This window comes from Gasterosteus aculeatus, chromosome 4 (assembly GCF_964276395.1).
Source record: "Gasterosteus aculeatus chromosome 4, fGasAcu3.hap1.1, whole genome shotgun sequence".
NCBI lineage: Eukaryota > Metazoa > Chordata > Actinopteri > Perciformes > Gasterosteidae > Gasterosteus > Gasterosteus aculeatus.
Window position 1 is genome coordinate 12,929,174 of NC_135691.1, and position 21,496 is coordinate 12,950,669.

Sequence of the window (21,496 nt, forward strand, 5' to 3'; positions counted from 1 at the left end):
CATGAGGCTGAACGTGTTGCCGGCGAGACAAAAAAAACAACAACTAAACATGGAGAGCCGGAATGTTTTCAGGACCACGGACAGTTCTGCACTTCTCCTCTCCGCTTAGTGCCTTACCTCTTTCTAACCCTAAAACAGCTGCAAAACCCACAAAGTTTATCGTTGTGTAACCCCCCCCCCCCCTCCACCCCCCCCCTTACACACCCCCCCCCTCCTCTCTGGGGACGGACGCCGGGCCATAGTCGGGATCATCGTCCCCCGGAGACTGCAGCGTTTCTCTCGGTCCGGCCGCCGGAGGGCTGCGGAGCGCTGGGAGGTTGAGCCCCCCCCCTTTAAATTTAACGTCAGATCAAGTTTTCACGAACACTGGACCGCCGCGAAGGGTCCAATCGGAGTACAGATTCCCCCCCCCTCATCCTCACGCACCAGCCCTCCCCTTCTCTCAACCTCCCGTCTCTCTCTCTCTCTCTCTCTCTCTCTCTCTCTCTCTCTCTCTCTCTCTCTCTCTTAGTTGCCAAAAAAAAAGAAAAAAAAGCTCTGCAGCTGGACTGCACCTCGATGAACCTAATTGGTACACTGTGAGCGACCACCATCCCTCCACCGGATTTCCCCCGCGCCCGACTTCCACCCAGAACCTATGCATCTGCTCAGACGGACCCTTTTGAGGAGTTGAACAGATCGGTTCGGAGAAAATGGCACAACGAGTGGTTTTGTTGCTCCTGTGGCTCTGTGACGGATCATTCGCAGGTTTCCCCAATCAGATCAATATCGGTAAGTGTCTTTGTGTGTGTTCAAAAAATAAAAATAGGCTGCGGACTGTGATTTGTATGGACAAAGGTTGCAGTTTTATTGGGGGGGGGGGGGGGTGTGCACGGAGCGCGCAGCTCTGCGCAAGGATAGATAGGAACTTGATAATACGCATGCCGCGATCTGACAACGCGCTAAATCCGGTAAACTGTAAGATTAAAGCCTCCCGCATTGTTGTATGTGTGTGTGTGCCAGATATAATGGTGGTAATAACGATAAGGAGGAGGACGGGAGACGATTAGTTGCCCCGCTCGATGTGGAGACTTTCAGACAGGCGCACTGGTCAAAAAAAAAAAAAGCCAGCTAGTTATTCTTTCAAATACCAGTCAACCTCCTTCTTTTCCCCAATGAAATGAGGTGTTTCACTTGACGATGGCACAGATTGTCTGATCTTGGTTTTCATCTTCTGAATGAAGGGGGGCTGTTCATGCGTTCCACGGTGCAGGAGCACAGCGCGTTCAGGTTCGCCGTCCAACTCTACAACACCAACCAAAACACCACGGAGAAGCCTTTCCACCTCAACTACAACGTCGACAACTTGGAGTCCTCCAACAGCTTTTCAGTCACCCATGCGTGTAAGTGTACTTCTATTTCAGTCATGTCCAGCCCCCCCCCCCCCCCCCCCCCCCCCCCCCCCAGACCCCCTCACTTATGTCTACAGCGCGGCGCGCAGAATCATTTATGTCTTGACTCATCCATATGGAGCTTATAGAGGCTCTGATCTCAATCCAGGGAAAGCACTCAAGTTTGCCTCATTTCACTTTCTCTCAAAAAATCCCAGTGGGAATTTACAAATACAGATTTGTCAAATGGACAGAGTGTTCCCTGTCACATGTATCCTTGGTTTTGCTTTCATCATAAAATGAAGACATCTTTCTTCCTTAAATGTATGGTTACTTTTTAAACATTTGGACCGTTTGTAGACAGAATATTTGGTTGGAAACCAGATTCACCGTGTTTGTGGCTCCCTGAGTTTTCCAGAATTGATTAAAAATACATGAATTGCACATTGTAAAATAAGTACCATCAACATATACACGCTGGGCGTGAGAATGCAGCCAATTACACAAACCCTGTGTCAAGGATTCAGAGCTGGAGGAGTTATTGCGCAAATGGAGCAAAGTTGGATGTTTATTTCATATTGCATATGTTTTATGAATATCTTTATTTTTCCAATAATCCACTATTCAAAGGAAATGACATAAACAAGTAAAGTATCCATACAGTCCATAACACCTGATGCTTTTATATGTGCCCCCGCTCCCTTTCTTTGGCCTCAGTTTCTGGAAATGAAATCCGCAAGAAACAAAGTGGACATAAAGGGGAAAAGATAGAGCCGGGAAGGCCAACATTGTGGTGTCATTTTAAATGATGCGTTCAGCTCAGCTGAAGACGCGCTCTGTCTGACTGGTGCGTTTGAGTCCCTCCGAACCCTGTGTGGCTCGTTCATAATGGCCCCTCTGACATCTCCTCCTGCGCCCTCCTCCGACTCCCCCTGTGTTACAGAGCATCTACTCCAGCATTGCAGAGTCAGCTCATTAGCACCCAGCCCTCATAGCACCTCACATGCTGTCATTGGGTAGAGGGGGGAGGGCGGGAGGGGGGGGGTGAATCGACTGCTCCCCAACCAACATCCAGCAAATGAGTTGTGCTCAGACCTGCAGAGGAGGTGGGTCTGAGCAGCAAGCATCATATCACAGACAGCAGAGCTGCAGGGGCCCTAACGAAGGCATCCGTAAGAAAACAATAAGCAAATGAGAGTGAATAAATAACAGATAGTGCCGTGCAATTTCACGCATGTTGAAGAGGAATGGAAGCTTAGTAGAAAAAGGATTGATATCAGAATCCAATTAAATTCAGGGGCAGACAGCGCTTTAGTGAGAGGAAGGGGCTCCTGTGGGAGCCGTGGCCCCGTTTCTTGTTTCTTGCCGCCACGTCTTAGTGTATCCATCAGGAGCTCTGTCTCTGGACTGGCTTGAACTTCTGATTGGAGAAAACTATGAGCTTTTAATCACTCAAAGTAACGCAATGCTGAAAAGAAATGTACTCTCAGTGTTGCGAGAATAGGAGAGCGATTTAAAAGTTTGGTGAGAGCGTCTCTTTTGCTTTGAAGTTCATATAAATCTGCGCAGTTGCAATTTTGTCTTTTGTTCAGTCTGCTACATTATACGATAACACAATTTATTATGGATAAACCAAAAGCCATATTTGTTGTATTTGTAAAATAATATACAAACACATGCAAAGACGGGCCTTAAAATTGTCTGATCTGTGGTTTTCTCTCTCGGATCTGATTTGTGTAATGTATGATCAGAGACTTTTGTTAAGATAGTGCCCTGAGACTCTTGTCAAACTGAGCTCTCAAACCGCAGACAGCTCATGCTGAGCTCACAACAGTGCGTAAGCACCTCGGATTGTCTCTACCAATGTAGTGAACAAAATAGAGATGACGGTTATTAGATATCACTTATCTGCTGACTTCCAGGTCTTTGAGGCTTCGCCTCTGGTGAGTTCTGTATTTTATATTTGTCGTCGCACATGTTTGTTCTGCAAGCTGTCATGATTATTTAGCGGACATTCAAATTTCCTTCGTCATCAACGGCCCCCTGTGGTTTACTCAGACCTTTGTCAGCAGTACATCTGGTTTATGAACTGGTCTTTTTTTTTTCTTCTTTTCTTTACACACGTGGCATTCACGGTGGTTCGGTGAATAAATCTATTTTGAAGTTGCAGTGCGTTGACCAAGATGCGTTCTGGCTGCCTATACTGCCTTGCAGAGTGGTTTGAAATAAGAGCTTTTGTGTTGTAGTGTCCGGAGACCCCGTTTCCTGAAACTGACGTTCTGCTTCAGTGTGCATTCTCTCTTTACAGGAGGACAGATACCGCCACAGCCCTCTGACTCATTATGTAGATCGCTCCTCCTCGTGTGCTGAACATCCTTTAAAAGTACCATGACACAGAGGACATGCGTGCGGCAAATCAAATGAAGCTTTGTGGACTTTTCTTTTCCTTTTAGAAACAAAACGTGGGAAATCTTAGACGTGATGAAGGCACAGACTTGTGGCGCCACCACTCCTTTCAAGTTGCTTTAAAACGTTATGCTATTAATTGAATTAGTGGCTGGCAGCAATACAATGTGTGGCTTCAGTAATCCTTAAGGCTCAGCTTTGTACTGCAGAGGCATGGTGTGTGCTTTGGTGACAACAATGTTGTTGCTTTGAAGTGACATCAGAAATTGTGAAATGTGTAATTACTGGTGCTGGGTCCTTAGTAGCGATGGAAACTAGGAGTCAGGTCTGCGCACAGAGAAGACAGGGGTAGTTCAAAGCAAAGAGTACCGGTTTGAAGGAAGCAGAGTCGACAGCATTAATGTTCCTGATGGTCACGGCCAGCCAACTTAATGACACCCCCATCCTTTTCCCCACTGTTTACCCTTCTTCTTCTTCTTCTTCTACTCCTTTTACCTGAGGCGCAGAAAACACCCTGCCCGCCTTCTCATAGCCTCTCCATGCAATTTGTTAGATTATTGGCCTTGATTTGTGTAAAAGGCACATTTCGCAATGCTTGGCTTTTGAATCTCGTCTCACCGTTCCTCGTTCCTCATTCTGTCATTAAGCTAATGGTCTGTGTCCCCTTTCTGCCAGCCCTTTTACATGTGCCTACCCCATTTTTTATTGAATACTCCAGGTCCTTAAAGCCGGGCAGTAGCAGATGCTTCTTTGGCAGCACAATTCAGCCACTGTCTCCCACGCCAGTTAGCTACTGTGGGCGAAACCACTTTGCTCAAATACTGCGGGGAAAATAACATTTTGAAAACAGTCACTGTGAGTTTTATCATTTCTTAAGGGGAGGAAGAGGAGGGGCAAGAGAGAAAGCAGAAGGACTGCAAGGTGCGATGCATCTTATTGTGATTAGAGACAAGAAGCAGTTAAAGGAATGGTATTACATTTTGGGAGATTGGCATAGGACATTTTTTACTAGGAGATGGACTTTCGTCATCCCATTGAATTTCACTTAACACAGAAAGAAGAGAAAGAAAACCAATGCAGATGTTTCTATGTCAATGTGGGATATCAAGGTAATTGAATGAGGTCATTTTTATATTTTGTCTAGACATTTTCTTAAAAATGTATTTTTTTACTGACCGTTACGCCGACCCAGAGAGCGTTAGCTTCGCGCATTTGGGCCAGAAACACCAACGGTCTCTTTACACCGGCGGCCCCACACTTTGACTGAGCACATGTGGCAAATGGCATATGTTGTGAAGCACAGACAAAAGGGCCCGCACCATATCTTCGCCTGTATTGTTCTATGCTCAGCTTCTGGGACAGTAGTTGCAAGGATACATCAAAATTTATTTTCATACAAAATACCCCTCAAATGAATGTAGTCCTATTCAATAAAATACAAAATACTGGTGGCAGAAAATGTAACAAAATACCATTATTATAATTTTTTAACACATGGACATCTACTCTCATAGCTTGGCTGCATAGCCTGAACTGTGAACTATATTATCTACCAGTGTGGATATGGCATTATGACGATAACGTTAACTTGCTAGGCACTAGCCTAGCACTAGCGTAGACAGCATGCTAGCGTCATTAGCATTGATTGCTAGCTTGCTCTAATAACCATCACCATGTATATACAATAGGCTTTGTTTCCAGACCCAGACATCAATTATACATCAACCTAGCTGTCACACTCAAATAAAATATTTACCCTGGCAGACAATCCGTTAAACTTGAAGATCTGAGACTGAACCTTTTTTGATTCCTGGAGAAAGTATTTTGAGTATTTTAAATACAAAATTACTCTGCTCTAAAGTATTTTGTTACAAATTACTTTACTTTATTATTATTTTTTTCGGCCCCTATGAATTACAAATCATAAAATTCTAAAAGGAATTGAAATACGTATTTAGAATACGAGTAATTGAAATACTGCCTATTCCTGCATGGTGGTGACGGTGTGTGAATGGACGGTAAACACAGCGACAGGAAGGCATATTTTTGCAGCGGATGGCCTGACAGATACAGGCTATGGTCGACAGAAGCTCCTCAGGTGATTGTAGTGGCGCTACACTTCTTGTCCTTGCAGGCTGTAACTCAGCTTGAAAGGTGTGACTGCGAAAACATGGCAGGAGAAAGTTGGTGATGGAGAGTAGTAGGGGTGGGAATCTTTTGGCACCTCACGATTCGATTAGACTCCGATTCAGAGGTCAACAATTCGATTCTAGACCGATTATCGATTCTAAACTGATAAAAAGAAAATCAACAGATAAATTACCTTCTCTCATTTTTTATAAGAGAAAAAAAAATCTTTGTCACAAATATGATTTTCTATCATCAATGCAAGAACCAATGCAGCTTGCATTTCAACACAATATGGAAGTAGCCTATGTAAAAAAAAATTAAACAGATTCATTTTTCTTTTAAATGAATAAAAAGCTGCTCTTAGTCTCAGACCGGTCCGTATTTGTAAAATACCGGGAAAAAGTCCAAATCTGTGAATATCTTTCAACTTTCAATACGGATCGACTTTTTGGAAAATCTAAATAATGAGGTGAGATATGCGCAGGCTCCTCCATAGTTCGGTAAAGTTGGCAAGATATTCAGATTCAGACTGACGGACCGGTCTGCGAGCTGGACGCATTGCTCTTAATGTGCCGGTAATGATGGTAAATGATGGTTGTAGCTGGTTGTCATCTACGGTCCACTACGATTACCGAAGGGGGGCATTTGTTTTTTGACAACGTTTTATCTCATAATTTCGACTTTCTATCCCCTTACATTAGTGCGGAAATGGGCTTCTATAGTTGTGTGAATGCATCACTCCAGCCAATCCAAAGACGGGGTTTGAAACCAATCAGGTGTAGAGACCATGGTGACTGGCTCCGCCCCCTTACTGTCAAAAAGAAAACCAGCGAGCGCGTAGAAAACACCTTCGAGCGCGAGCAGAGACTAACCTCGCACCAGACAAACCTTTTTTTTTTTTAATTCCGATTAATAACTTTTCTGAATCGAGACCGAATCGTTCTAGAGAGAATCGAGAGAAATCAAAAAAATGTTCCCCCACCCCTAGAGAGTAGGGGGGAGGAAAGGGACACAGCCTGCAGTGAGAGAACGCAAGATGAAAAAGAAATCTTTTGGATAAAGGATGTTTTAGAAGTTGCTTTTACTGACTAGCTTTGTGCACACGCGAACGCCTGTGTGCGTGTGTGAGTGAGTGAGTAGGAGAGTTCTCCGGGCTATGAGGGGAGGGAGGGGAGGCCGGCACACGCCATCACAGTCCAGTTGTGTTGGAGGCACAGATGGAGGTTTGTTTATGGACGCACATGCTTGTGCATATGCATTCGTGTGTGCGCACATATGCACACAGCCACGCACACAGAGAATGTAGGCGAATGCAGTCACACATGCGTGGACAGAGACACAGCCAGTCTCCCATCCTCACATTCCAAATTCCACCGTTTTTGTGCCGTAGCTCCCTTGACGCTCTTCATCATTCATTTCAAAGTAAAGGTCACAGTAAAAAATATTGCCGGCTCTCTTTGTGCTAACACAATTTTAGGAGGTACACTGTTTTGAAGGGCTAGGATTTGTGTGAAATGCAGAGAACAGATGAGCATATTTGATGTAGCACCGTGACTGTGCAAAAAATGTTCTAAGAGAAACACGAGCCGACCGCAGTTTAATGTGATGGTGTGATTTGGAGGCCAGCAGGCCAGGCGGTCTCAGAGGCAGCCGGATCACGGGTCAGATGAGTCGTACTGTAACGGCCCCGGCTGAGGTTACACGCTGTGGGAACAGCACTGCCTCTGAGAGGGGAGCAGGACGTCAGCAGACGGGGATGACTGACAGTGTAGTTAAGGTAAGGGAAGAAAAAAAAAATGGATGAGGCAGGGAAGGGGAAGAGTTTCTGTCACATGCAGTCACATCTTACTGTCTGACTCAAGCTTAAAAATGTCTGGCAGAATTACAATCTTTTTTTTTTCTTTTCGGAACATTATGTCAAAAAATTCAGAATTGAATTTTACTTGTTAATACAAGTGTAATCGCCTCTATACTACAGAATAAAACTATTCATGTCCTGCTGAAATTCAGCACTTATCTTACATTTGTCTGGCTTGCGGAACTGCAAACGCTGCTAGCGTTTTGATGCGGCCATATGAGGTCACATCTTTCTCTTCCATCCAGAACTTAAGAGGCCAAAAATGAAACATTATTTTGACCTAATTTTCCGGCCATGAGATGCCATCCGCTGTATTTCCTATTTATTTATTCTAAAGTCAGGCACACAGCTAAAGCTGTAATGAGATTCAGACTGGAAAACATAGAACACACTCCGAGGCAGATTCAACACAATGAATTTTTAATCAGAATATCAAAAGATCCTCTTAAACCCAACCTGAGGAGAAGTGTTGCTGTCAGACTGCTATTTGTCTTGGAATCAATGACGCTGGCAGCTGTTGTTTGATAAAACAACAGCTTTCCTCCCTCATTGCTGTGGTGGCCTCGAATCTCCATATATCTTTAACAAACACCAGCTATGGAATATAAAAAAAAAGGAATCAGGTGCAGGGACAGAATTTTTGATTTAAAAGATAAGCAAATCACATATAAGCACAGATATATATATTGGTAGATTTATTCAGCCCTGACGCTTATCAATCATACTGTATGTGTAGCGTTAAGACCTGTGAGGAGGTTGGTTTCCAAGGATGTATTTGCATTTTTCTTTCTATTCATATGCCGGATCTCCAGCGGCATATGGGAGAAAGAGGGAGAAGAGGAATAAAAGGGAAAAGATCTTTTTAAGATAAAGCTTTAACACAAACATGTCGACAACAACATTTCCAGAGCTATAAAAATAGCCTCTGCCACAGCTGACAAATAAAAACCTGGATGTTACCATTAACCAACCAGCCTGCCAAGAATGTATGAGAATAATCTGTGCACCGCTGACCCATATGTGAGCTTTATGGCAGGCGCACAAAGGCGTCGACCGATTCCGCGGGTGCAGACGTGATGCAACATGATAGCGCGTCCATGCGCCGCACTTCTTTTCCCCACTGTTCAAATAATAGGTGGGTTTCTGAACTATAAGTCAACAGCGACGGGCGAAGCCTGTGTTCCCTTATTGAAGATGATATCAGCGGCATGTTGTGATGAACAGGAGGCGCTGGCTGACCGTACAAAAGGCAAATACGACAAACACACCATGAGGGACCGCACACAGTGCTAGTGGTGCATGAGATGAAAAGCTGCTGTGCTCCGTGGGAGGAACAAAAAAGGGTTGATAGGAAAAAATAGCCTGCACTCGTGGTGCATTTTGAGTCAAATGAACAGGGGGCAAGCTGCCATGGTGAACTATTCATCTCAGGTGCATCGGGGATGCGTCTGCCAGCAGCTCAGCTCCATCGTCTGATGGCTGTTTTCCATTTTGTTTCCTCAGCGAGCAAAAGAGAGTGGAGCACGTTGTTTGGGGCACAGATTACTTTTCATTTGAAAATGTAATTTACCCGCAAGTTGTGAAAGGACAGGTAGTAAAGAAGAATAAAAGAAGACCATTTGAAAAATCTCCTTCAAAGATCTCTTACATTGCAGTCAGCGTTTTACTCTATTTTTTACTTTTTCTCTGTCTTTCTCATTTCTCTCTCCCTCCTTTTATATGTACTTAATCCCTCCCACAAAGACCATTACAGCGATGTCCCCGCAGTCATTGCAGTCACACTCAGCCATTCACTAGACTCCCCTACAATTCCCCTAATCACTGAATCAGTAATCCCCTACTTGAGCTGGAATAGCACATCCGCATCGTGCCTCATCGGAAGTTGCTGCATTGGCCCGGCTTCACTGGGTCCGAAAGAAGCTCTGAAGTCGTGTTCAATAGGAGATGCTGACTGCATTGTCCTATGCAAGGTCAGAGCAGCTTATGAAATGAAATACTTTTCAGCCTTTTCTGGCGCAGAGAAAAAGCATTAATTGGCACCTATGTGCTGTCCAATCCTTTCGGTCCTCTTGGACTGCGTTATTAGCTGTTTATTGTTCGCTTCCCCTCCCGGTGTGTGTGTGTGCCTTCTTGGGGATGATTGTGTGCTAAAAATGGTCCAAAAAAATCCTAAGACATCGGGGCGGCGTTGTGGTGAATACCAAACATCAACAGGGAGTATCACGACGTACTCTCCCAACTAAATATTGGATCGCAGTGCGACGGGGCTTCCAGCATCCAGCCCTCCGTCTGCCGACTGAGCAGATTGATCTGCGCGTTTTTTGGCCCGCTTCAAAAGAGACAGTCGCTATCAGAGCTCCGCCAGAGCTGCATGTCTGTGCAGAAACAAGGGCTCCATCATAACTGATTGCTTGTGACAGTTCACAGTCGCCGGGCCACTGGAGCATTATAACCTTGTGAAACTAGTGTATGGGCACTCTGGCATACGAGCTGAAGGAGAGGAGGAAGAAAAAGGAAGATATTAGCATATACCTCGCAGTGACGCCGAAAATGCAAATCAGACTTGCCCCACCTTCGTGTTTAACATCAAACGCATCGTACGCAATGACCGGGACAATGCAGACCGACACGTCTGGCAACAAGCAGGTTTTTATAGACAGATGTGATAGAAAAAAAACCTGCTGATGATACCGAGGCAGAAATATCTCCCGGTGGGTTTGAGGAGGAGCGGACCCAAACCACCCAAGTCGTTCTATCCGTGTCGTCACCATGACAAGCGGTGCCTGTTCACTGATTCACGTGAGCTTTTTTCCAACTGCGGACTGAGAAGGCGTTTTAGTGGTGCGTGTGCCGGAACAAAAGATTAGATTGTGACGCAGATGGGGTTCTTCTACTTTACATGCTTCTTATCACGGTTCTCCTGTCTTTAGTGCTCACTATCCCCATGAGTGAGAATTAAGTGAACATGATGTGCTCGCTCAACCAATCCACCCTCCGATGGTTAATTCGGAGAGTACTGTTGTGTGGCTCTTGCCATTTCACACATGGATACATAAAACCTGTGGGCGGTTGCTCCCAGGCCTCTGTCCGTGTTTGTGTTTCCATGCATGGCCGTGGGATGAAATATTGAAGTGTTGTATCATCGACCATTGGGTAGCCGCCGGGGCGATTTCCGTCCCTTAATTTAGTTTTTTCCTCCAGTCTTTATCTCGGTGGCGTGGATCTATTTTCTCCGGCGTGGCGTGCAGATCAAGAAGGCAAACCTCATCTGGACCCATGACAGAGCTAATCCATTGCAGCTGCTGAATGAAAAGGCCGTTTGGAGTGAATCCATTCCAGAGGCCTCAATGAAAAGCTGCTCTCAAATGCCGGTGCCCTTTGCAGCTCTGACAGTGCAAAAAAAAAAAAAGAGGAGGATGAAAAGGGACTCTGGAGAGTTCAGTGGCTTATAGCTATGTTTATGAGAGGAGGGAACAGTGGTGGGTAGAGGCGCAGTGCTGGAGACGGAGAGAAGAAGTGACCGGCCATTGTGTTTGCGTGTGCCCGTGTGTGTGATGTGAACTGGATCGCAAGACCACAGCACGTCTCCCTCCCTCCCTCTCTCCCTCCCTCCGTCTGCCTGCCGTCTATCGCGGGCTGAAGCCAGCTGGATGTCCAGAGAATGCGGTCTGGTATTGTTAACTACGCATCTGTAGTTGAGCCGTACAGATTGAACAGCAGACGCAGAAAAGTCAGTGACGTCGCCAATGTTCAGCGGCAAGATGTCCACTTCCAAAATGAGCGTACTGGAAAGGAGCGTACAATGTGTGTGAGATAGCGCGTTCTTGTGGAAGCGGGAAGCAAGATTTTCCAAACAAGTATGCCGAGGGCACCGAGAAGTCTCTGCTTTGTTTCTCTTTAGCAAAATGCACATTGCACATTGTAGGGCCGCCGCCTTCCCAAGTCCCATCCCTGAGCTGTAAGGGGATAGACTTTAGGTCTTTACGCATAAAGAAGCTTAAGTTTGGAAATTGCTCTCAAGTGGCCAAAGTTTATGAAACGTCGGTGAACATTTCACCCCCCAATTTCAGGGGTTTGTCTCAGAGTTAAGCTTTTCAGCCCAAGACTCCCTGTAACTGAAAGGAATATTTAGTTGTTATGTGAAAGAGTGGGATTGGCACAAGGTGCAGGTTTAATACAAATATAAATAAAACTTGTGTATCACCATCTTTAAGAGTCGGTGGACTCACTGTTACCTCCTCCCGCCTCCACCCAAATACGATGGGTATGATTGGAATATTTATTATAATATGAATAACCCAGAAAACAACCTTTTATAACAAGCTTGGTTTTGGATTTTACCGAATAATAATTTGGCTTGTTTGTCTGACAAAAAATGCAACAATAACATACATGACCAAAAATATAAAAGTTCTAATAAACCCTAGCTTCCCTTTCAATCTTTTTCTTTCACTGTTTCCCTCAAGAAGGTTTAAAGGGAACCTTGGATTACCCGGACTAATAAACACATTATAATACAGGATTGTGGTTAAACTAAAAATCCATTTTATCTGGCAACTTCATGACCCTACTTTGAAAGTTAATTTTCTTCAAAGCAGTTTGCTTTTGATCCGTCTGCCATGTGGACCCCGTCCATTTCAGCGTGTCTTTATCACGCTGTCGTGAGACGGACAGCGTCAAACCCGAGACTTATTCTGACTCGAGAATCCATCTTTTCATCTAATATGAGAAAACCTCTTGCTCTCCTCTCTTTCCAAGCGGCTTTGTGAAATGGCTCTAAATCCGCTCTCTAAGAATCTTTTATATTTTTTTTGCGAGAAAGTTTGCTTCAGAAAAGTAAGGTGAGTAAGGGTTTAAATGCCAGGGCCTCGGCATATACAGGACTGCAGCTCGCTCAATGTCATCGCTCTTTGTTTTCCCATATGTCACTCTTTCTCTCTCCCCCTTCTACCTCCAGCATTATCATTCAGGGACGAAGCGTCATCTCAGCAAGGGCACTAATAAAATGAAAAGTGGTGCTGGACTCTACCTACTTAACCCAGCCTGGATTGAGGCTGAAAAACGAGAGGGGAATGTCTGAGAAGTGATGTCTTCAAGGTTAAATAACTGGTGCCTTCTTATTCTATAATCCTCCGCAGAAAGGCGACGATACGGGAGAGGTAATAATCAGACTGCACAATGCGTTTTGTCTCATCGACGTATGGATGTGAAACGCGATATGTAATTTGATTAGAGGCACTGGGGGGCAAAGGCTTGGTTTACATGCGCTGGAAGTGGAACTTGAGAGTGGCAGATCGTCATCTCATCTTGTTGGACCTGTGCGAAACGCGAGAAATTACGGATCCAAAAATCCCCCATAGGACTGAATCTAGCAGTCAGGAAGCATTACACTCAGATGGTTTGCGCTAACCGGAATATAGACATTTCAAGACTAGACGCAGCCTCGTCTTGCAGATCAGGAAAAGAGAGGATGACAAACAGAAACTAGTTTATCCTGCAGAACAGATAGAATTGATGCAGGGCACAAAAAAACAATCCCGCGTTTTGACAGTGATGGAAAAATATATGTGCCTGCCAGACATTTACAAAGTTCCCTCTGCTCGTTTTCTTTTCTTCCTTTCTCAATCATCTAAAACAAGGAGCCCGCGAGGATTTCACCTCACAAGTTATTTCTCCCGCCGTGTACAATTGGATCCAAAACAAGTCAGTTGAGTGGATACGCGAAACAACGGCACGCATCTTCACCCAGGCGAGCCGAGCTCCGCCGAAGTCAGGTCCAATCAGTTCGAGGCGTCGCCTTAAACAATCCCTTTAATCTCTTTGATATGGCTGAGAGTGTCCTCTGTGTGTCCTCTTCTCTCGGAGGCATCTGTCACGGAACCTTAAAGTGAACCGTTTCCTGTGATTCGGCAGAGCTAATCCCCCCCCCTCGTTTGTTGTGAAGGCAGAACCCCTGACCGCTTCTGACAGCAACGGTTCCAATGTTTGCCGCGTTGGTTCCGACACGTTGAACTCTCCTCTAACCGGCCTCGCTTCCCATAACGCGGAGACGCTGATTAAACACGTCGGCATGCCTTCATGCGGCGCAATTCACACCCCCTCGCGGTTCCCCCGCGTTCTTCCTCCTGGGTTCATGCCGCTTCCTCTGGCCTCCGTCCTCTTCCCGCTCCCTTCCTTCCCTTCACATTCATCTGCGGAGAAGGGCACGCTTTAGGCCCGCAGTGTTGATCGGGAGGATTAGTGGTGTGTGAGGGACTTTGTCACCAGCTTTCTTGGAAATCCAATTACAGAATATCATAAGCCTTACATGTTTCATACGCTGCTGAATCCTCTTTAAAAAAAAAAAAATTAAAGAAATGCACACACTCAAAAGGGTCAGTGTTCAGCAGCGGTCCTCGCCTTGCTGACATCGTCCTGAGAGGTGAGAGGAAGTGATCGTCTCTGTAAAGGAAAGTCCTGTAGCACTCCTCTCGCCTCTGCATTGCAGCAAATGGTGGCGTGCGAAAGAAGAAGAAGAAGAAGAAGAGAGGGGATTCTCATTTGTTCAAGCAGATGGGCCGGGGAGTCCAGAGAGCGTCTCTCGAGGTCGAAGGCGAGGGCCAAGGGGTTTATGCCTACTACCCACTCGCATAGATAAGTCTTTAATTGCATGTGTCGAGGAAATAAAATGCAGCGGACGGGTGCAAAGTGAGGCGTCTGCATGCAAATCCTCCCGAGGTTGAACATATAGAGCAGTTGCTATGCGAGCTACCCAGTGTTTAAAAGCCGCAGAGTGTCTCGCTCTGGGTTCAAACAAAAAGCATTAGGGCAGGACCTTGAAGGTGAACAAGGTCTGTCAGAAAGGAGACGGAGCCGAGAGTCATCGACTCCCTTGAGGATTGCTCACCGGCCACTCTCACAAGCACAGGACTTTATCATCAAGATGGCAGGTGGAGAGGAGAAGGAGTTGCTGGTTGAGGGCTGCAAAGAAAAACATGAGAGGAAAGAGAAAAGCTGATGTACTGCAGCGATGGGGAAGTACATGCTTGCAGGCCACACCTCGACCTGACCTGACACATCTATGAAAACCTTCTATGAGAATCAAGTGTAGAAGAAGCGTTCCGTACAATGAGTATAGGATATAGTTGTATGCACTCATACAAAACTATAACGATGCGTGACACGAAGAAGCATTTTAAAATGACTTACCGGGAGAAGTATAATAATACTTAAGTGCTAGTCACTCAATGACATTTTTTGCAAGAGTTATAGTGTATGACTATTACTATAATTGTAACATAATACAACGCTTTTACGATGCATTACATCACTGCTGCAGTGCATTGTAATGTGATTATAAATTGCTTCAAGAGCTCATTGCTTGCTTGATGTAAAGTTAAAATAAATTGTTCTGTCTTGCATAGATTGAATTAATGTATTTCCACTTTACTGCAAGCAAACAATGCCCAATTAAGCATTATTAGTACATAATAATGTATTACAGTGATGATTACAGTCACTTACAAGTGTTATTGTACTTGACATTATATGACATTATAGAATGCTTTATAATCCACAATTGCTAAAATTGCTTTAGTATAATGGATAATAGACATAAAAAGTGTATATTGCCAAAGTGAGTTACATTGGGTTAAACAAGGTAATATCAAGGAACAAAGAAAAGCTTATTTTAACTTGATAATAATATCTCTGTTGTCAGGAAACCTGTTATGAAAGTTTGAATACAGTGTTTAACATCTAGAATAAAACGATCGATAAATAAATACATGTTATTGATAAAATAAACAAGAGTCCTACTTGGTTTTATTAGTATTTATTTTTTAATTCTATTAAGACAGATTTCAAAATTGGAGTAAAATTGTCAACAATCCGGTTGAGTGTGAATATTCTGTTACTGAAAAAGCAGCTAGTTCAAATTGTCATGAGTAATCTTTCCTTTGATGGACACAATAACGACACATAATTCATATCTGGTGTCTCAGTCGTTGCTCCTTGCTAACAGAGCAGAAGTCCACTCACATCTCATTACAACTGACTGGGCTTGTACTTGAGCCTTCAAGGTGCAGGCTGGTGTGGGATACTTTTTTTCCCTATGGATGCCTTTTCAGCCCAATTCTTGAAGCTTCAAAGAGAATGTAAATCGTGCTAACCCGAGTCAGAATGTTACGCCTTCACACAGATTTCCATAAGGTCCTCGTCAGTTGGATTCCCCACTCTTCAATCAGCTCAGAGAGGATTAAAAAAAAAAATCCTAATCGTAAATTTAAATTTTATAATTTCATAAAGATTTCCATTAATTGCTTCTCAGAGGATATTCTACTAGTTACCTGCACCATGAGCGCGTGTGAACCATCTTTTCTTATGGAATATACTGTGATCAGTTTCAGGAAATCCTCAGCTAAAATGAATACTGTTCATGCAGTTTTGCTCAGTGTATAAAATTTTAGTAATGAAAATAATCCTGTCAATATTGTCCGATACTACTTATTTATATATTTCTTTAAATATTCTTGATATTTATAATAATGGTAACTGTGAGCGAGAAACTCGACAGGACTGCCGTGCTCTTCTAGTTGGCCTTCTTTCTACTCCACAACACAACATTTATACGAGTCTCCTTTGTGTAGAGTGTGCCAGCATTTACAGAGACACACTCATTTCAGCCATTCAAAGTTATTGGCCAGTAACCTTTTTTGTGACTTTTACTAATGTATCGAGGGTCAAACTGCAGGTTCACACACAGAGTAAGATACAACAAAAGGTACACGTCCCTTTTCTGTAATCAGATCTATGCATATGCATAACCACAGCACAACATTCAAGCATATATGAGTTTATTCGGTTACAAAAGGAAAAAGTTCAAAACAACAAGAGGGGGGAAAGGCAGTTCGAGACCTCTCCTCGGTGTGTGGAGATGCTTTTCTCTTACTGGGTGAGCTCCTCCCAAGTGATAGAGCGTTCCCGGCACAGGCTCCCTACCCCCTATCATCCATCATACACTCCGACAAACACACGAAGAGGCGCATGAAGACACACACGGTCTGAACTAGCCAGGGGATTGCTTGTATTTTGTGTTTTTTCAAAGCCAAACAGCAGATGAGCTCTCTAGCGGACCGGCTACTTAAAGGAGCGCGAGTGCCTCCTTGTTTATCGCTCTCTCCCCTGCAGTCGGCACAAGTATTAACTGGGCTTCTCGGCCCACCGCTGCCACCAGGAAGCAGTGCTGCTGCGTACCGCTACCAGTTGTCAAACATTGTCTTCTTTTGTAATTTTAATGAAAGGTCATTGAGGGAAATATTTTGTGTCTGTGCGACAGTAAGTGTTATGACACTGCTGTTACAGTACTGCAGGGCCCTCCGTGGCTTGGTTGAAGCAGAGGTGGAAGAAGGTGATCATGATCTTCATCTTCCATGATTCAAGTCCAGCAAGGCCACTTTGTTTCTCTCCCTCTTACTTTCTGAAAACACTATTGATATCATATTGAAGCATAAAATGCTCCAAAATCGTATATATCAATATCAATATTGAATGAACTATAAATAGACAATGTATCAAAATACGACAAATTTAGGCAACATTTTAGAATTCACTGTTATGCATTACACATGAAAACTCTATGTTTATTGTGTTGAAGAACATTGATTACAGTGTGAAATGAAACCAATCTTTTTCTCTAACGATTCACTGAACATCCAATATCAATAACATCCAGATTCGCAGTGGCCCTGCTAGGATACATTCCCTGTATGCAGGATGAGGGTATATTTGTTTCCTCTCTTTCCACCATGCGCCAGTCGCTGTCGTTGAGCCCAGCAGGTGATTTAAAGAGGATGTTGATGGAGAAGGACTTGTAACAGCTTCCTTTTAACGTCTCGCGGCACCATTGCGGTTGAGTCGTTCGTGAATCTAGGTCTGCCATTTGAGTTAACAGTTAGAAGCTCTTCACGTATATGACAAGAGCCGATGCAATCCCCCGGGGCACTCATGAGCTATCTCCCAGTGGCAGCATCCCTTCTTTAGAGCAGGACAGGCTGGTCCTGATGAAGGCTGGTGAAACAGGGAGAGGGGGGCTACAAGAACCGGAAACAACGGAGCCAAAAGGAGAATGCGGGGTTTTTTTGCGGGAAAAAGACAAGGCAAACAGCTGAAGAAATACAATCATCGTTGACATTTACTGTTCCCGGCATCATTCCCAAGGCTGTGCAAAGCTATGGCTCATGGAGCCGCAAAGAGCCTGGGTTCCCAAGCACTTTGAGTGAAAAAGGGTTCTTTTAATATCATTTTTTTTCTCCACGAACTACAGCTCAGAATGCCCGCCGGATACCACATGCCCCTCTGAACTAGCATTCCAGGCCAGCCATCTCAAGTGATGCATCAGAAATGTAACATCCCCGTAGCACTGCCGAGTGTCCTGATTATAGAATGGGAATGAGGGCGGCACGCTGTGTGTGTTTGACCAGTGAACTGGAGATGGGATGCATGGTCCCCTGCAGCAGGAAAGGGGGAGGAGGAGGAGGAGGAGGAGGAGGAGGAGGAGGAGGAGGAGGAGGAGGAGCAGAAGAAACGCGGTTAGCTGCAGAGGAAGAAAGAAAAAAGGGAAAATGAGAAGAGGCAGATGAGAGGGAATTTTTGGTTGTGTTGTTTACCACTTGGTCCCCAAGCAAAGTCCTCTAAGCTCCGTGTGGACGCACATGGCTGTCTGGGGACTTGTGGGGGAAATTAGCATTTCTTAAATTCAAGGTGACACGTGCGGAATCATCGAATTATATTAACGCGTGTGTTATTCGGTCCGAGTTGGAGAGCCGTTCGGTCGTCTTATTTCCACCCACAGAAGATTTATTTGTATTATATTAGACGGTGCGTTTCTCCACAGCAACTCTCCCTCCTGACTGTGCCGTGCAATTTTTCTTCTTTGTCGTTATTTTTTAAACAAAAGTCCATCTCCAATCTGTGCTCCGCTGATGGAGCGGAACGATATCACCGGGAAACAATGTGAGAAGGGAAAAAGAGAGAGAGAGAGAGGCAGTCAGGTGGAGAGATATACTGCCAGGCTCGAACGAGGATGTATGCTTTGGGGGATGACCAGATGGCGGAGGCAAAAGCAGAGGTCAAATAGAGTGATGAGGAAAGTTGAGAGAGACAGTGAAGCGTTGAAGGAAGAGTGGGGATCAGAACTGCACGGGGGAAGTGAAGGAACACACATATATATATGCAGCTCTTTCCAAAGAATCTGATGAATCTTTCAAAAAACAGTTGAAGTTAGGACTTTGCCTCTTAAGAATCGCAAATAATAGGGAACTCAATATGAAACACTTCAGGAATCATGCTGCAACCAGTCCTTTGTGTTAAAACTGTGTGCATTTGTTTGTTTTATACAACTTATTAAGCTGAAATCTTTGTGCAATTCACTCTTATTTTCACTTCAAAGAAATATTAAATTCCTTGAGGTCAATATGTTTCTAGTGATTTCTCTTTTTCCTTTTTTTATGGTTGCTATTTCCTATTAATACACTTAGTTGTATGTGTTTATATTCTGCTTATTTTTTCTGCTTTCATGCTAGTCACCCTCGACTGAAAGGTTCACTGTAATTTAAAAGCGTAAGAAATATGAACGCGGCAGAAAATAACAAGGTAGCAAATTGGTTCAGCTTCTTATGTAAATGCAGATCAATTAGAAAGCGATGCTGAAGGAGGTCAGAAAAAACGCTTGTTCATTTCTGTGAGGAATGAACAAGCGTCTTTTGTTAAGCTGATTTGCGATAACAGCCAACAATCTTTCTTTTTCCTCCAACATCACTGGGTTTGTTCTTTCACACTATTTTTCCACAGCAGTTTGTGAAAGTGATGGTTGTAGCCTTGAAGAGGAAGCGCCATTTTCACTGATGATGGGGCGACATTTGCTTAATTAATTACGATGGACAGTTTCTGCTGGTTTCACCTGAAGGTTCCTGGACATTCAGATCATCTACATGCTACAAACGCCTCATGAAACGCCTCATTTGTTGGCCAGTACTGATTAACAGTGAGAAAACAGGGTTTCTGTAAAGCACAGCTTGTGGCCTAATGAAAATAAAACAACATTGCCTCCATTGTTTGTGTGTAGCGTAGCATTAACTGTCTGGATCTTCTTACAGCAATGTGCATTTGACTTCCACTCCTGTGAGCCACGGATTGCTCGTGAGGACAGAATCCGCCGAAGCTGGAGGCGCCGATGGTGCGGTGCTGTTCTTGTGGAAGGACGCCTTGTTTCTGATGAGCAGAGCTGCAGGATGCTGGCAGATCTTGTTCAGTGAGCCTGGCAAAGCGTGTGCCCCAAAAAACAGAACAGGTCATTCTTAGTCAAGAACATCCACTGCCGTTGGGTGGCCAACACCAGGACCTCAGATCGCACCCTGCAACGCGCTACCATTCCCCGCGCAACAAGGCGGAAGCCCGGAAAAGAGTGCAGCTTCAAGACATCTAATGGGGGCAAGAGGGGTGTGACGGGGATATATCTGTTTCCGAAGCTTGGGTTTGCTCAAAGCTCAACCTAATAAGCAGAGGACAGCTGAGCAGAAAGAAAGAGGCTGCCAGGTTTGGTCCCCCTGGGATAGGTTCTGTGTCAGAAGTGGCCCAAATTAAGAGAGAGTGTAGAGAAAACTGGGCCTCAACGAGGACTGCAGCTCCTTCTGCCTCCCATTCAGTGCGGGAGATTGCACCACTCGCCCTGCAGCACTTGCCCACAATGCCGCTGTCCATCTGTTGATTCACTTATCAAACAGTAGAGTTTGTGTGTGTGTGTGTGTGTGTTGCTGAGAATGGATCCCTATACTTTGGGAAAGGGGTCTGTACCAGGACAGATAGGGAGGGAATAGAATTGAAAAGGATGAGGCAAATCCCGTCAGTGACTCCATCGCTCGTTCTCACAGCATCTGTGGTGGAACACGCGAGCACCCGACGCGGCGTCCTCTTGAGTGTCTAAATACTGTCGCCCTGTTTTTCACAAAGACAAACAACAAAAAAACAAAAAGGTTGTTGCGTGCGTACACGTTTGGTTCCAGGTTCACAGCCCAACGTCTCCAGCACGGATCACCTTGATGAATTTGATGTTCAGAGCAGTGTTTGAACAGGGGCCTGTAAGATGGCTGATGCGTCACATCCTTAACAATTGAATCGAGATGAAAACTCTTCAGCCAATCAGAAACAATAATTTAAGACAGCAATTACATTAGATTGGATAGTGCCTCCCTTCCCCTCTGTCGTACTAGAATCTTCAAAGATTACCCGACTATTGGGCCATTGGGAGCGCTTGATTCTTTTTTCTCCCCGTTGAAGTTTTTTCTGGGGGAGTTCTCCTGTGTTCCCGAAAGAGGGTTTTGGGACAGAGGACGTTGCATATGTACATATGGACTGTAAAGCCCTCTGAGGCAAATTTGTCATTTTTGATTTGGGGCTATACAAAATAAAATGAATGAACTGAAATAGCATAAAGCACCTGTAGCTCCGAACGTTAGTTTACACATTAATGGCTTGTGACGGACTGGAAGTCAGTCCTGCCTGACGAGTTACGCCGTCCCACTAGAGCACAAACACGTTTCCATTTACAAATGCAGTAAATGGAAATGTTTTTTCCTCTCAAGAAATGTCATCAGATGCACACAATAAATGCAAGAGGAAAAAAAGAACATTGGATTTGTGAAACGTTCATTCCCTGAAGTGGTTGTTATAGATTTGTTCGAGCAAAAACATTCAA

The 21,496-nt window shown here is 44.5% G+C and overlaps 1 protein-coding gene across 4 annotated transcripts in view; it reads left to right on the plus strand.

Annotated features, from left to right (window-relative positions):
* The first annotated feature begins 438 nt into the window (after window positions 1–438).
* LOC120817163 (glutamate receptor 3) overlaps window positions 439–21,496 on the plus strand; it is a 71,917-nt gene continuing 50,859 nt past the window's right edge. For all 4 annotated transcript variants that reach the window (XR_013467606.1, XM_040173040.2, XM_040173039.2 and 1 more), the window contains exons 1-2: window positions 439–771; window positions 1,224–1,382. Coding sequence is in view for 3 of the 4 variants with exons in the window: in XM_040173040.2 (XP_040028974.1) it covers window positions 693–771; window positions 1,224–1,382 (238 nt within the window). In the remaining variant the exon portion in view is untranslated. The remainder of the gene's footprint in view (window positions 772–1,223; window positions 1,383–21,496) is intronic.